General features: G+C 42.9%; 2 protein-coding genes across 6 annotated transcripts in view; one reads left to right on the forward strand and one right to left on the reverse strand.

The window, feature by feature from the left end:
• The window catches only part of FAN1 (FANCD2 and FANCI associated nuclease 1), a 43246-nt gene extending 40870 nt beyond the window's left edge, over positions 1-2376 (forward strand). For all 4 annotated transcript variants that reach the window (XM_049852826.1, XM_049852825.1, XM_049852824.1 and 1 more), the window contains exon 14: positions 1830-2376. In XM_049852826.1, the coding sequence (XP_049708783.1) occupies positions 1830-1967 (138 nt within the window). In that variant the 3' untranslated portion in view covers positions 1968-2376. The remainder of the gene's footprint in view (positions 1-1829) is intronic.
• A 674-nt stretch (positions 2377-3050) lies between these two features.
• MTMR10 (myotubularin related protein 10) overlaps positions 3051-15284 on the reverse strand; it is a 74051-nt gene continuing 61817 nt past the window's right edge. The window contains exons 13-16 of one of the 2 annotated variants that reach the window (XM_049852829.1): positions 14507-14676; positions 13193-13363; positions 6920-7102; positions 3052-6312 (exon numbers count right to left, since the gene is read on the reverse strand). In XM_049852829.1, the coding sequence (XP_049708786.1) occupies positions 5716-6312; positions 6920-7102; positions 13193-13363; positions 14507-14676 (1121 nt within the window). In that variant the 3' untranslated portion in view covers positions 3052-5715. Of the gene's footprint in view, positions 6313-6919; positions 7103-13192; positions 13364-14506; positions 14677-15284 lie in introns of both variants that reach the window. The other variant, XM_049852830.1, reaches the window with a different exon arrangement.

The following is a 15284-nucleotide window of genomic DNA, read 5'->3' on the forward strand; positions in this document are numbered from 1 at the left end:
GTTGTACCATTTTACATTCCCGTCAGGAGTGGGTAAGTGTCACAATCTCTCCACAGCCTCTCCAACATTTATTATTTTGTGTTTTTTGGATTAACGCCAGCCTTGTTTGAGTGAGATGAAATCTCATTGTAGTTTTGATCTGCATTTCTCTAATGGCTAATGATGATGAGTATTTCCTCATGTATCTGTTAGCTACCTGAATGTCTTCTTTAGTGAAGTGCCTGTTCATATCTTTTGCCCATTTTTTAATTGGGTTATTTGTCTTTTTGTAGTTGAGTGTTTGCAGTATCATGTAGATTTTAAGAGATCAGACGCTCATCGGATATGTCATAGGTAAAAACTTTTTCCCAGTCTGTAGGTAACCTTTTTACTCTTTTGGTGAAGTCTTTGGATGAGCATAGGTATTTGATATTTAGGAGCTCCCAGTTATCTAGTTTTTCTTCTGCATTGTTAGTAATGTTTTGTATACTGTTTATGCCATGTATTAGGGCTCCTAGCATTGTCCCTATTTTTTCTTCCATGATCTTTATTGTTTTAGATTTTAGTCTTTGAGGTGTGGGTCTTGTTTCATTTTTTTGCAGATGGATATCCAGTTATGCCAGCACTGTTTGTTAAAGAGACTGTCTTTTTCCCATTTAACTGACTTTGGGCCTTTGTCAAATATCAACTACTCATATGCGGATGGCTTTATGTCTGGATTCTCAATTCTGTTCCTTTGGTCCATGTATCTGTTGTTGTACCAGTACCAGTCTGTTTTGACAACTGTGGCTGTATAATATGTTCTAAAGTCAGGTAGAGTGAGGCCTCCCACCTTGTTCTTTTTCAGTAATGCTTTACTTATCTGGACCCTCTTTCCCTTCCGGGATCTTTGGGTTTATAGTTTTCACTGAATTTGAAAAACTTTTGGCCATTGTATCTTCAAATATTTTTCCCATCTCTTTTCATTTGCGGACGCTGTCTAATTACATGTATATCAGGCTGCTTAATGCTGTTTACTTAAGAAAATCTTTATCATTTTGGATAGTTTTTATTGCTGTGTCTTCAAGTTCAGTTACTATGCAGTGAACAAAACCGAGAGGTCCTGCTTTCAGAGAGCTGGCATATAAACAGTTTTATATTGTGAGAAATGCCATGGAAGAAGTACACAGGCGAGAATCCACTTAGAGACTCTGGTGGATCTGAGATGATGTTAAGCAGAGCATTCAAAGACAGGGAGAAAGGCATGTGAAAACCAGGGAGAAATGTCCCAGGCTGGGGGACAGCGGGTATCAAGTAGGGCCCCTGAGTGGGACAGCGTCTGTTCCTGAAACTGAAAGGAGGCTTTTGAGTAGTTAACAGGTTCTTGATCATACAGTTTTGTAGGTTATTGTGGGGAAGTTTGGATTTAATTGCAAAAGTAACAGAAGGGTTTTAAGCAGTGAAGCAATCCAGTTCATGGTTTAAAACAATTTTTCAATTGCTATATTAAAAATCAATGTACTGATTTTCTGTGAAGGACTGTCTAGTTTCTAGAGTAGAAAAACTTCTCAAGGAATTTCACATAAGGAGCCCTGCAAGCACAGTGGTTAAGCGTTCAGCTGCTAATCGAAAGGAGGAGAGACCTGGCAATCTGCTCCTGTAAAGATTACAGCTTCGGAAACCCTCTGGGGGCAGTTCTGTCATGTAGGGTCGCTATGGTCATAATCGACTCAGTGGCACACAATATATATACAAATGGTTGTTGAGTAGAATAAGCCATGTAAATAGTTATTAGTGAAAACAGCAGTCGCTTATTTGAATGGCTATTCAGTTTCCATAGATACTAATCATCTTAAAAACTTATCTTCCAGCTGGTAGAAGTTAAAGGCCCCAATGATCGTCTCTCACCTAAGCAAATGCTCTGGTTGGATGAACTGCAGAAGCTGGGGGCTGAAGTAGAAGTCTGCCATGTGGTTGCTGTTGGAGCCAAGAGCAAAGGCCTCAGTTAAGAGCTACGGAAGTAACAGTATCTGGTTATTGGTTGACATAAGATTTTCAAAAACATAAGCATTGTTACATTTTATTTAGTGTTGACTTTATTACTGTCAGTTATAAACCTGATGGTTTAATCACTCATCATTGTACTGTGTCTGTGTATCACAAAACTTGCTATTTGCTTGAATATACTTATTTCACACAGTAGGTAATGAATTTTTAAAAGGTTAAGATATTGTGGCCATTTTAGAAGCTAGATGCATCCTAGATTTAGAAAAAAGCAGGAAAACCCACAAGAGGCGATCAACAGCTCTAGGTCTTTTAAAAAAGCGGCATGAACAATGCGTCTTTCTAGTGAGTATACTGGAAACAGAGATTCCTGAAATTAAGTGTTTGTGTACTGTTTTACACATTCAGCTGTTAAACATTCTTGTTTTATGATTTCTGAAGGATATAAATAATTGAAACTCCAATTTCTTTAGCAATTGTCCCTTCTCCTGCTTTTTGGAACATCCCTAATGGCTAGATCAGGGGTGACTGTGTATATAGATAGCATAATTAAAACAGGGCTACGTGGCTATTTGTCTCATACCACTGAAGGAAAAACTTTGGGCTGGGGAAGATATATGGTAGGAAGCCAATTATCAGACAGAATGCCACGCCCAGGATCCTAGTCTCACACACTTTTCCTGAGGCCTTCTGGGAAAATATGTCCCAGTTTCTTTCTGTCTTGAATGGAAGGACCAGTTAAGGCAGGGCCCGTTAATACCCACATGGTTTAAGTTACAGCCAACACTGAACTGATGTCAGGAACATGATTGACAGCTAGCTGCCTCACTTTAGAGAGTGGATGGCACACACAAGTATAAGAGAACACACCAAACCCACTGTCCTCAATTCTGACTCACAGTGCCCCTACAGGACAGAGCTGAACTGCCCCACAAGGAGCGGCTGGTAGTCAAGCTGCTGACCTCTTCTGGTTAGCGGCTGAGCTCTCAGCCACTGTGCCACCAGGGCCCCCACACAAGCACAGGCGGAAGAAACAGCCTTTGGATCTTGAGTCACTGCATCCTTGTGGATGATTTCATAATGATAACTACAACAACAGACAGTTTCTGTGGACATTTTATTTAGCTGTCAAAATTTCCTTCACATTTGTCACTGCTGAACAAGGTCGTTCATCTTCCAGCTCACCCTCCTTAACTCAAGTCATCATCAGTTTTAGGCACAAAGGTTTTAGTTTTCTCTCAAAACCAAGTTTTAACAATTTGAGGTTACTGCTGTGGCAAGCAGATTCTGTGAAAGGATGTGTTGGCTAGTTCTCACTCTGTTAGTACAGATTAATAGCTTTTCTTTAAAGTTAGACATTTTAGACATTTTCAGTTTTAAAACTGATTTCCATCAGAAAATAACAGTGAGACACGGTTCGTTTAAGTTCAACCTTAGCCAGTCCGGCTGAGGCTGCTATGCGCGTGGCAGCCCATCAGCACGGGCTTTGCTCACAGGAACACTGTGAAGTGCTGAGCGCATGGCTCTCTTTGGTACAGTGCACGCTGCCACACCCAGGACTTCTGCCACCACAACGTCCTGTGAGCTAGCAGAGGTGCCGCACAGCTTTCTGAAGGTCAGGACTTAAGGCCGCTATAGTTGTTTTTCATATTATGCACGATAAATTGTGGCACAATAATCATGCTATAACAACTTACCAGCAAAAAATAAGACAAGTATTTTACTACATTTGATTATCATACAAAAATAGGCACATTTTCTATTTTAAAACAATATTAATGGTACCTAATCTTTTTAAACTTGTAAATTAACAAAAAAAACCATTATTAATGACATTGACATCAATGTGTGAGGAAAGAAAATTAAGAGAAATAAATGTTCAACCCCCCAAAAAAGAATTTAGAACAACTTCTAATAATTCAAAAGCAACTGAATAAAAAAGAACCGTTACACTTTCGGTGGCAGGATGCGTGGTTCTCGAAGAGCCGGCAGGGTGGTTGCTGATCAGACCATAAACTGTGTGTGATGGCAGTAATGCTCTGTGTAAGCTGGAAAGAGCCCTGATTTTCTAGGTAACAAATGGGCAAAAAAAACATTGGGTTTATCCACAAGATGAGTTTCCTAAGACATTTTATAAAAAATTTGTCTCTCAGTCTAGATATATTATCAATTCTTAAAAGGCAAAGAATTGAAATAGAAATGTGTGTTCATCATATATAAAAATACAGTATTTTGAAAAAAACTTGTTTTTAGAAAAGGAAATAACTAGAAACTTTACTGTGAGAAATTTCAAAATCTTAAGATGGCAATTTAAGAAACTCTTAAGATCATACAGCCAAATTTGAAAACATCCACCTCTGAAACGGGGACTAGAGTGTGGGGATGGTGCTACACGTCAGCGATGGAAGAGGCTTAAGCTCCGGCCCCACAGCTCTGGCTGGATCCTGCCATATGACATGGAAGCAAGGGCCTCTGGGACCACGAATACACCTGTCTGCTTCTCAGCCTCCTCTGAGTGTTGCTGTCAAGTCAGGGACGGGACATGGGAGGTGCACTTCTCTATTACAACGGCAGGACTGTGAACGAGATCCATTTTCACTTTCTAAACATTCCCTATTTCGTAGTGTTAAGAATCTAGAGAAAAAGGACTTCTGTACGGGCGACCTGAGGCTTGACCTCAGTTCCTCCAAAGGGAAGCGCAGGCAGCAGTCTCCCACACTGTAGCTCGGGCAGGAGTGGTGGGCGCTCCTGTGCGGACGGCGCTCTCCCACGCTAACCCTGCTGCTCTGGGATGGAGCTGGGACCGTGCCTCCCTTGGGTGGATGGCCCGGGGGCTTTCACGGAAGTGGCTCCCACAGGCCCTCGGTGGCTCCCTGGGGGAGAGAAATGGGGCTTTGGGGATTCCCAGCTGTTGATATGAAGCTCAGTGTGAAAAGCGCGGTGAAAAATGTGCAGTGGGGTTTTTAACACCCTAATTTTAAAAACTATTTTGCTGTGTTGTTCAGACATTAATGTCAAAGGCACTTCTAAGTTTAATTATATTCTCTACAGCAAATGCTTTAAGGTTAACAGTTCATATCATCTTAAAGTTAGTCCAATGAGGTAAAAGAAAACCCATGATTTTAACAGATGACAGTCCCAAACGAGGTGATCTACAGTAATAATTATGGCTTTGGAACGCTGACCCCTCCCCCTCAGTTGAAACCAGTTGGAGACAGTATGAAGGTACCAGAACAATATGTGAATACCTACTGAGCCTTCTGGGGGTTTATCAGATGCTTCTGGAAGTGAGCTGTTTGTTGCCAGTGAGTTGACGCCAACGCACGGTGGCCTCATGTTTAACAGAATGAAGTCGTGCCACTCCTGTGCCTCACCTTACAGATCATTCCTCTGTCTGAGTGTATCTGGAAATAAACTAAACACCAATTTTTAAAAAACTTTCCTGATGCCTGCTGCTTTGGCTTCCTAATCTGAGGATCAGATAATCTTTTGAGGTGGCAGGAAAAATGGATGCAGACAAAAATGTGGGACTATCTGCGGGTAATCCACCTGAAAATGAGGAAATACAATAAAAATGTACGCCTACCTTAAAACAACTGAAGGAAGCGTGATTCAACCTGTTTTTTAAATATTAGTGCAAAATTCAACTATTCTTCTTACGTATAAAATTAGAGCTTCAATTGCCTAGGTTAACAGTTTTAATTCAGAGGAAAAAAAACAGCTTCCCTCAGAATGTTCCAAAAACATGACTCTTCAGTCCTCGTTGGCGAGTGTCTCAGTAGATAACCATATTCTGGCCCCACTTAAGAATTTGCTGAACGGTGTTCCTGAAATGCTCCGTCTGCACAGACTGCCCACAGGGGAAAACGGAAACGTGGAGGAGAGGAAGTCGGGGGTCCTCGAGGCGGCGTGCGGGCCGCTGGCCTGGAAGTACATCCTGCTCTGGTCTGTCTCCGAGAAGCAGGCTGGCAGAGGGCCGCCCCGGTGCTGCCGCAGCATCCTGCTGAGCACATCAACCTCGTCCACCAGGACGGAGGCCTTGTGGAAGGCAGTGATGGCGCCGCCGCTGCTGATCTGGGCCTCAGGGACCCAGCGGAAGTAGCAGAGTTTCCACAGCTTTATGTGGATTCCTGAGAGCCGTGGCAAGATGACACCGTGCAGGTCGACGGGTGTGGAGAACCAGTCCCTGAAGTACTGCTCCACCCCACTGTTCTGGCTCTCGGCTTGCTCAGGTGGCTCTGGCTTTAGTTTTAGTATCAGTGAATTTCTCCTTGGAAGGAATTCTGGGTCACTGATCACTCCATTCTTTAAGGAAGGTGGCATTCCTCGCAGGGTGGAGCTGTAGCTTTTCTGTATAGAAGACAGATTTTAGCATTATCTCCCTGGAGCGTACCTTTTTAGAAAGACAGTAAAGGTCCAATGGCAAAAATTAACACAGTACTGTGAAAAACCAGTGGAATTTCAGCCTTAGAGGACATTTCGTTCCTTCCCTTGTTGACACTCATCCTAATCCTCTCCCACTGGACTTAAACTGTTTTAGGTGTTACGCTCCCTAGGCTATTACCACTTGCCTGCATGGGGGTGGGGAGATGAGCACCATCTATCTATTAATTTGCCGAAGTGTAAGTTTCTAAGACTTCTGGGTTAAAAAAACAAAACTGGACCTGGCTGACTAGCAACAACAAACAGATGTGAGTGGAGGGTTGCGGAGCTGGAATTTGCAGCTCAGAGCTGCCCCCGCTGGCATCAGACACTCCTCAGGGTTTGGGGGCCCAGAGAGGAGAAGTCCGGACAATGGAAGGTCCGCTCAGCTGAGGAAGCCCTCAAACCCCTTGTATTAGTAGTACTGTCATGGGAAGTGACTTCACTTTTAATGCTCTGTGTTCTGAAAGCGATGTTTTTGGGTTATGTGTACGCAAGTATCAGGTTCATATTGTTAGTGCATTTTTATAATTACCTTCGTCCGCTTAAAAGATTTCACAGAACCGTTCTGCACACAAGGTGTGCTCTTCCCAATGTACAAGGGGTTATGGAAGAGGGTGCGATCCTTTGCTGTAAACTGAAGAGACCAGTCCCAAACTGAAGGGAATTTTAAGCCCTTTTCATCACCCAACTGGATATTTTTGCTTATAGCAAATTCCTGCAAGATAAAATATTTGAGCGCTGTGAAAAGATGCGAACTAAAGCTCTTTCCTAAATTACTTTTCCTGCTGAGCCAGCCATCAATGTACAAGTCAGATTTTCTGAATGGGAACACTCAGAACCCACCAGAGCAGAGCAGCACGCCTTACTTCAAGAGAGAGGAGACACTCTTGGTGTTTCCAGTCCAAGGCCATCAGCGTCTGTGTGCCTAGTGCGCTCCTGTCCTCACCACACCAGGGAGGGCAGACCCGCCCCTTACTACGACTAAGAGGAGTAAAGTTTCACTGATGTGATACCATGAAGTCTTAAACATGCTGAAGTTACTGTTATAATCACGGTATTTTACTTTTATGAGCACATGATCACACATGTAAGCAATTGCCTTTTGGGTATAAAACTTAGTAAGTAGAGTTAACAAAAACACCTCTGGATGGAATTCACTGCCACCTATTTTACAACTTACGTTCTAAATGCATAGCCACATGCCACTGATCTCGTGATCTGAAGTCCTTGGGACACAGCCAAAGAGCAGGGAGCAAGGAATCACCTCCCCCATGGTGCTAGCACTTGGCCCGGACGGGGCCCTCACTCACTCACAGGAGACAGCCGATGCAGCCTGGGGCTCTGGTTCCCCAGACAAACCAAGGCAAACACTAGCTGCTGACAGGCCACCTAGATCACCTCCAACCACGGCAGTCATACCGAGTGACATGGAGAAAGGACACCATCTTCAGCGAGTGAGAAAAGCAGCTACCGAAACAGTTCACAGGCAGGCCCCGGGTTATGGATGAGACCTGTTTCCGAGTGTGTCTAAGTCTCCAATTCGAACCTGTAGGTAAGTGGGAACAGGTGCTTCCAGTCCTTATTTAGTGCAGGAAGCGGCTCGAGGCCTTGTCGATGATTTAAAAGCTGCCCGTGAGGAAGGGGAGGTGACTGTGAGGAAGAATGTGCTGCAAGCAGGGGTCGGTTCAGTCATTTCAAAGTGCGGGCAAGTTCACGTAACATGAAAGGGCAAGTGGGTCCGGACATCGCTGTTAGTAGTCAGGGGCTGCCTGTGTGCAGAGTCCCCTCAGGGAAACGGCCCACAATAGTGAGTGAGTGCTGGGAAATGACTGACTTCAGTTTTCTACGCTGTACCTCTCAGTACTCTCCACAATTTCCACCAAAAAAAAAAAAAAAAAAAAAACACGCACTTCTTTGGAAATTAGGAAAATGGCAAAGAGTGAATGTTGGCAGGGAAGATGGCCCTGCAGCAGAAGCCAGCACAGTCTACAGCAGGTGTTGCCCACTGCCACACCACGGCCCCGGACCACCCAAACACGGCCAGACGGCACGACAGAGCAGGACATTGTACAGAATTATCTGTTTCAAATATGTAAAACTTAACTCACTAAGCACCAAAATGTACTCTTAAGAATTAGTTATTTGAAGTGTCATCATATATATGCGTGGATAATAACAGCCTATTAGCTTTAGAAAACAGTGCTGTAAAGAGATGAAATCTAGTAAAACACAAACCCCAACCAGCTTTAATGGCTGTTAGGAAAGTATATAGAAGACAGTCATCTTTTTTCCCCCAAATATGAAAAGTAAAAATATTTTTCTCTAAGAAGGACGATCAAACTTTCCACAAACGGTACCTGACCACTAGCGTCTAAGGCGGCCTCAGACTGGAAAAAAGGAAAGGCCGCTCCACTCCAGCATAGGACTGTGTGGGAGGAACTAAAATCAGCCCTAAACCATGGCTCTTAGGCACAGAGGCAGCACTGACCAGCTTCAGCTCCTGCTGTTCAGTTAAATCATGAATATAAAATACTGGAGAAAAGGAGAAGGAATGGAGGGATTTGCCAGAAAAAAGCTTTTGGAAAAAGCCAAATTTTAAAAATATAGCACTGGAACACAATAGAGGGAGAGCAGATGAAATACTGGTATTTAAAAATGTTTAGTAACTTTTATTCCTGTATATCCATCTACTTGTAAACATATCCTGCAGAAGCGAGTAGTGTTTTGGGGCCAGCCTGGCACCCATATAGTCTGTCCTGTGCCCTAGTGCCCACCCAGTGCCCTGGAAACTCACCAGGATCTCCAAGCTTATACACTCCTATACTTCAATCTAACAAGGCTATTTGATTTCCTAGCCTCGTGTAAATCCAGGCTTAAATTGCACGTGGGTGCACGCATGCCAGGGGTGCATACCGGGTGCTGAAGGAAGTGAATGGAGAAGACAGCAAGAGGCAGGCAAACAAAACATGAAGGACATTCCAGAATGGAGTGGCCTTTACTTCCTTTTTCCATTCTGAGGCCACTCTAGATGCTGTCAGGTCAGGTACTGTTTGTGCAAAATTTCATCTCCTTGGGAGATAAATATTTTCAGTTTTCACATAAGAAGAGCAAAGAAATGGGCACAAAAAACTAATTAACTACAGCAAACAAAAGATAAAAATAACTCAGACTATTGTAGGAACAAATAGTCTTCCCTGCTTCAGTAGACTTGAGCCCACCGCTGTTCCCTATTACAATAGTGACAAAGGTTAAATTCTTTTAGGGAAGCATAGGATACATTTGATAAAAATTTCTTTCCGCAATTATTATATCTAAAACCCTACAACGATGCTGAATGTATCTGAACCCTGTGCTCCCAGAAGGCAGCTGCAATGTGAAGAAATGGCTCATGTATTCTGGGGAACGACCTCTGCTCCAGGCCCCTCCTCTTTGGGATGTTCCTCATTAATGGAGCTCTCTCCCTATTACAGAAGGGACAGTGTTTGGAAAATATGGTGACAGAAACAATGCCAGAGATCACATGACAGAATTCTGCAACACCAACGACTCATTCATTGCAAATACCTTTTTCAACAACATGAACAGCGAGTATACACGTGGACCTCTCTGGATGGAATACAGAGGAATCAAATCGACTACATCTGTGGAAAGAGATGATGGAGAAGCTCAGTATCAGTCAGAACAAGGCCAGGGGCCGACTGTGGAACAGACCATCAATTGCTCATATGCAAGTTCAAGATGAAGGTGAAGAAAATTGAAACAAGTCCACGAGAGCCAAAGTGGGACCTTGAATATATCCCACTTGAATTTAGAGACCGTCTCAACAATGAACACTAATGACTGAGGATCAGGAGTTGTGGGATGACATCGAGGACATCACACATGAAGAAAGCAAAAGGTCATTAAAAAGAGGAAAGAAAGAAAAGCCAAAATGGATGTTAGAAGAGACTCTGAAACCTGCTTTTGAACGTAGAGTAGCTGAAGTCAACGGAAGAAATGATGAATTAACTGAAGTGAACTAAAGATTTCAAAGGGCAACTCGAGAAGATGAAGTACTATAATGAAATGTGCAAAGACCTGAGTAAGAAAACCAAAAGGGAAGAACACACTCAGCATTTCTCAAGCTGAAAGAACTGAAGAAAAAATTCAAGCCTTGAGTTGCAACACTGAAGGATTCTACGGGCAAAATACTGAACGACACAGGAAGCACCAGAAGATGCGAGGAATCCAGGGTCACTGCACCAAAGGAACTGGTTCACGTTCAGCCATTTCGGGAGGGAGCATGTGAAGAAGAACTGATGGTACTGGAAGAAGTCCAAGCTGCCCTGAAGGCACTGGGGAAAAACAAGGCTCCAGGAATGGACAGAATAGCAATTGAGGTATTTCAACAAACGGATGCGATGTGGGAAGCGCTCACTCGTCTATGCCAATAAATTCAGAAGACAACTACCTGGCAAACCAACTGGAAGAGATCCGTATTTGTGCCCATTCCAAAGAAAGGTGATCCGACAAAATGTGATAATTATGGAACTAATACCATTAATACCACACACAGGTAAAATTTTGCTGAAGATGATTCAAAAACAGTTGCAGCAGTATGTTGACAGGGAATTGCCAAAATTCAACTCTGATTCAGAAGAGGACGTGGAATGAGGGATTTCACTGCTGATGTCAGATGGATCTTAGTTGAAAGCAGAGCGTACCAGAAAGATGTTTACTTGTGTTTAATTGACTATGCAAAGGCATTCGACTGTGTAGATCATAACAAATTATGGATAACACTGTGAACAATGGGAATTCTAGAACACTAAACTGTGCTGAAGAGGAGCCTGTACTTAGACTAAGAGGCAGTCTTTCGAATTGAACAAGGGGCTACTGAGTGGTTTAAAATCAAAGAAGGTGTACATCAGGGTTGTATCCTTTCACTATACTTACTCAATCTGTATGCTGAGCAAATAACTAGAGAAGCCAGCGTATACAGAGAACACAGTATCAGGACTGGAGGAAAACTCATTAACAACCTGCAATATGCAGAGGATACAATCTTGCTTGCTGAAAGTGAAGGGGACCTGAAGCACTTACTGAAGATCAAAGACACAGCCTTCAGTATGTCTCACACCTCAACATAAGAAAACAAAATTCCTCACAACTGGACCAATAAGCCACATCATGATAAATGGAGAAAATACTGAAGTTGTCAAGGATTTCATTTTACTTGGATTCACAATCGACACCCATGGAAGCAGCAGTCAAGAAATAAAAAGACGTACTGCACCGGGCAAATCTGCCGCAAAAGACCTCTTTTAAGGTGTTAAAAAGCAAAGGTGTCACCTTGACCAAGGTACGCCTGACCCAAGCCATGGTATTTTCAGTCACCTCATATATGTGCAAAAGCTGGATAACGAATAAGGAAGATTAAGTAAGAACTGATGCATATGAATACAGTGTTGGGGAAGAATACAGAATATACCATGGACTGCCAGAAGAAAGAACCAATCTGTCTTGGAAGAAGTATCGCCAGAATGCTGCTCAGAAGTGAGTACAGTGAGACTTCATCTCAAATACTCTGGACACGTTATCAGGAGGGACCAGTCCCTAGAGAAGCATATCATGCTTGGTAAAGTAGAGGGTCAGTGAAAAAGTGGAAGACCCTCAACGAGATGGACTGACATGATGGCTGCAACAATGGGCTCAAACATAGCAATGATAGTGAGGATGGCACAGGACCGGGCAGCAGCGTTTTGTTCTGTTGTACGTAGGGTTACTGAGTCAAGATCAACTCCACAGCACCAGAACAACTCCCTATTGCACTAGCCTGAATGCAGTCACCCCCTTCACTGCCTAGTGCATTTAGCTTTCACAGCTGTAATCGGAATGATTCATTAGGATAATTTGCATAATGCTTCACAGTTTACAAAATGTTTTCACCTCACTGAGGCCAAAGACACTATTGTTAGCTCGATGGATCCATCTTAGAGATGAGGAACCTGGGCTTACAGGCTTAAACCTAAGAGGAACCTAGGCCTAGCATCTTGCCCAGACCAGAGCCCTAATGCTAAAGCTCAAGGCCTCACAGTTCACTGTGAGGGTAATCTCTTCTTAGAAAGTCTTTCCAGAGGCCTACCTCAGCTGCTCTTTCAGTTTTCCTTGGCGTTCACTCCAGTACTTACGGGGTTTTTAACTGCCAGCTCAAATGTGTGGGAGACAGAACTCATGTTTTCCATGAGCGGCCACCAGAGAGGCATGTTTCTAATCTTGCTTGAGACCCTTCTTAGTCATAAGGATTCTTTTTCTAGGCTGATGAATTGTGACTAAAAACTTACAATACTACCCAAAAGCGACTGCCGTATGGCCCACGGGATTCTGTACAGAATCTGAGTCTGGTACACACCACCTACATCTCACCTATCAACTATCCTGAGCTTGCTTTGTACAACTTTTATTCTACCGAGCCAGGAATTAAGTGTCTTCAGAGGGCCTTTTTTTAATCACCATCCCAACAGCCCACATGGGAAAATATAAATAGAAAAGGATAACATTTAAGGTGGGTAAAATAATTTATGTCTTTAAATTGGTTTATTATGAACAATTTATATCAGAGAAAAGGACATAAAATGCTCATTCATAAAAATAAAGTTCCGATTTTTATATAAATCTTTAAAAAATAGCTCATATAGAAATTACAACTTAAAATGGTAACTAAAATGGTCTTAAATTGTATATTTCAAATATGCAGTTTACTGCACTTCAATTATATCTCAAAAAAGTTGTAAAAAAAAGTAGCTGCGGCCACAACACTGCTTACTGTGCTCTGCTTCACCCGCTGATGAGGGCTGTTGAACAGAAAAGTGCCAAACAGTGAGATCCGGGTGCTGTCGTGCAGGACCGCCAAGTACGTTTCAGAAAACTCGAAAGCTGCTGGATATTGTTCTAGGAGCTGCCATGTGGCGTCCAAGAATAGCAAAAATAAGGGAGACTGGCAAATAAAAACAGAAAATGTGACTATTTAATATTGTCCTTCAGCTGCTCACATTTATTTCCAAATTTATTGCCATTAAGGAAGGGATTAAGAAAACAGTGAAGCCTCAAAGCACACCTGACTCCAGAGTTGAGCTAAGGGTTTGTGAAACTCGTCACCAGATCTGACGGCACGCTTAGGAAGCATGTTCCACCCTGATATGTATCACACTCTCACTTCCCAGTAAGCAGATAAAGTGGAGGGGTGCAGGGTGCCATTATCTGAATAAGGATGGGGAAAATACGTGTTTAACTGTGTTCTGGAAACAATTTTTAGAATTTTTTTAAAAAATGGAAAATTTCTGTAACTAGCTTTTGTTGACCCTGTGGGCTCACCATCCAGAGCACGTCCTTGAGCTTTATGAGTTTGGCATCAGCTATGTTATCACGACCATGTCCTATGACAGAGAAGTCCTGTCATTCTACAAGGGAAGGATTCACTGTGGCAACTGTCTCAGATAATGTAATTCATTATTAAATATGAGCCGGCACAAGTCAAACTGTGCCCTCGGAAGGCAGCCTGTAGGAAGCAGATGATCTGACTGGCCTGAGATGGCCACACAACTACAGATCCAAGGCACCCACTACCCACAGCTGTTACAAAGGTGTTCCTCTTGAACTTTTCATCCCCTTTCTAAGAGACACGTTTTTATCTAGCGTGCCCCCTTCTAAGAGACACATTTTCATCCAGCGTGCCCCCTTCTAAGAGACACGTTTTTATCCAGTGTGCCCCCTTCTAAGAGACATGTTTTTATCCAGCGTGCCCCTTCTAAGAGACGCATTTTATCAAGTGTACCCCCTTCTATCGGATGTGCTGGTTTATCTGCTTTGCAGAGGAGTTCATGCAGCATTTCTTCAGGTTTTTCCATTTTAGGGAAAATGCTACAGACAACTTTTTAGGATTTCACCTATACAGTTATGATAATATTCACAAGTCCATCAATTTGGACGCTAATCCATTAGCTAGTCTAGGACTAAGGAAACTAAGTGTACAATAGGTAAAGCCTCCCCCACCTCTTCACAGGAGACTCCTCTGACAAAGACGTAGACTTTATCTTCGGCAGACTGAAACGCTAACAATAAGGCACGGAGACGTTGTTACCTCTTTCTCCGATCTCTTTAAGTGGTTGCACCTGTCCAGGAACTGGTATCCTGTCATGACCCACTCCTTCTGAATCAGACTCTGGAATCCAGTAATTGTCCTAAAGTGAGGATCCAGCATCACTTGGATAAGAGAAGCAATGACACAGCTCAGGTCTCTTCCCTCCTCCTCTGTAATGAAATGGAAAGGAAAGGATTACTACCGGAAAAACACTCAGCGGACGGGTAAAACAGGCAACTGAGTACACCACACCCAGGCTGCCTTCACGATGACCTGTGTAAGGGAAGCTCCCCGTATTCTGGCAACTCCAAAATACTACAGAGACTTTGAAATTAAGTAATCATCTCATTTAAATGGGAGGTGGTCTTTTCCCTATGTCTTGCACATAATAGCTCAAGCCTCATACTTTCTATGTTTCAATGGTTTGTGGCAAAAATCTTTCTAAAAGCCACTCCACTGCTGTTTTATCAAGGATATTAAATATAATGTAACCTTTCTACTGATGACGCCACATTATGACGTCTTGGATGCGAATGAGGGGCACCCCATAGTTACTCCACTGTCATCCTCCAACAGGCAGCAATCGTACCCCTCTGATTTTTATAGCTCGTCCCCTTTTTAATGAGCTAAGTATTATCCTGATAGCAAAACCAGACAAAGACATCAGAGGAAAACTACTGACCAATATAATATCCCTTATGATTATAGATGCAAAAACTATCAACACGATATTAGCAAACCAAATTATCCCAGGAAGGCAAGGCTGGTCTACCATCTG

This window comes from Elephas maximus, chromosome 13 (assembly GCF_024166365.1).
Source record: "Elephas maximus indicus isolate mEleMax1 chromosome 13, mEleMax1 primary haplotype, whole genome shotgun sequence".
In the NCBI taxonomy this organism is placed as follows: Eukaryota; Metazoa; Chordata; class Mammalia; order Proboscidea; family Elephantidae; genus Elephas; species Elephas maximus.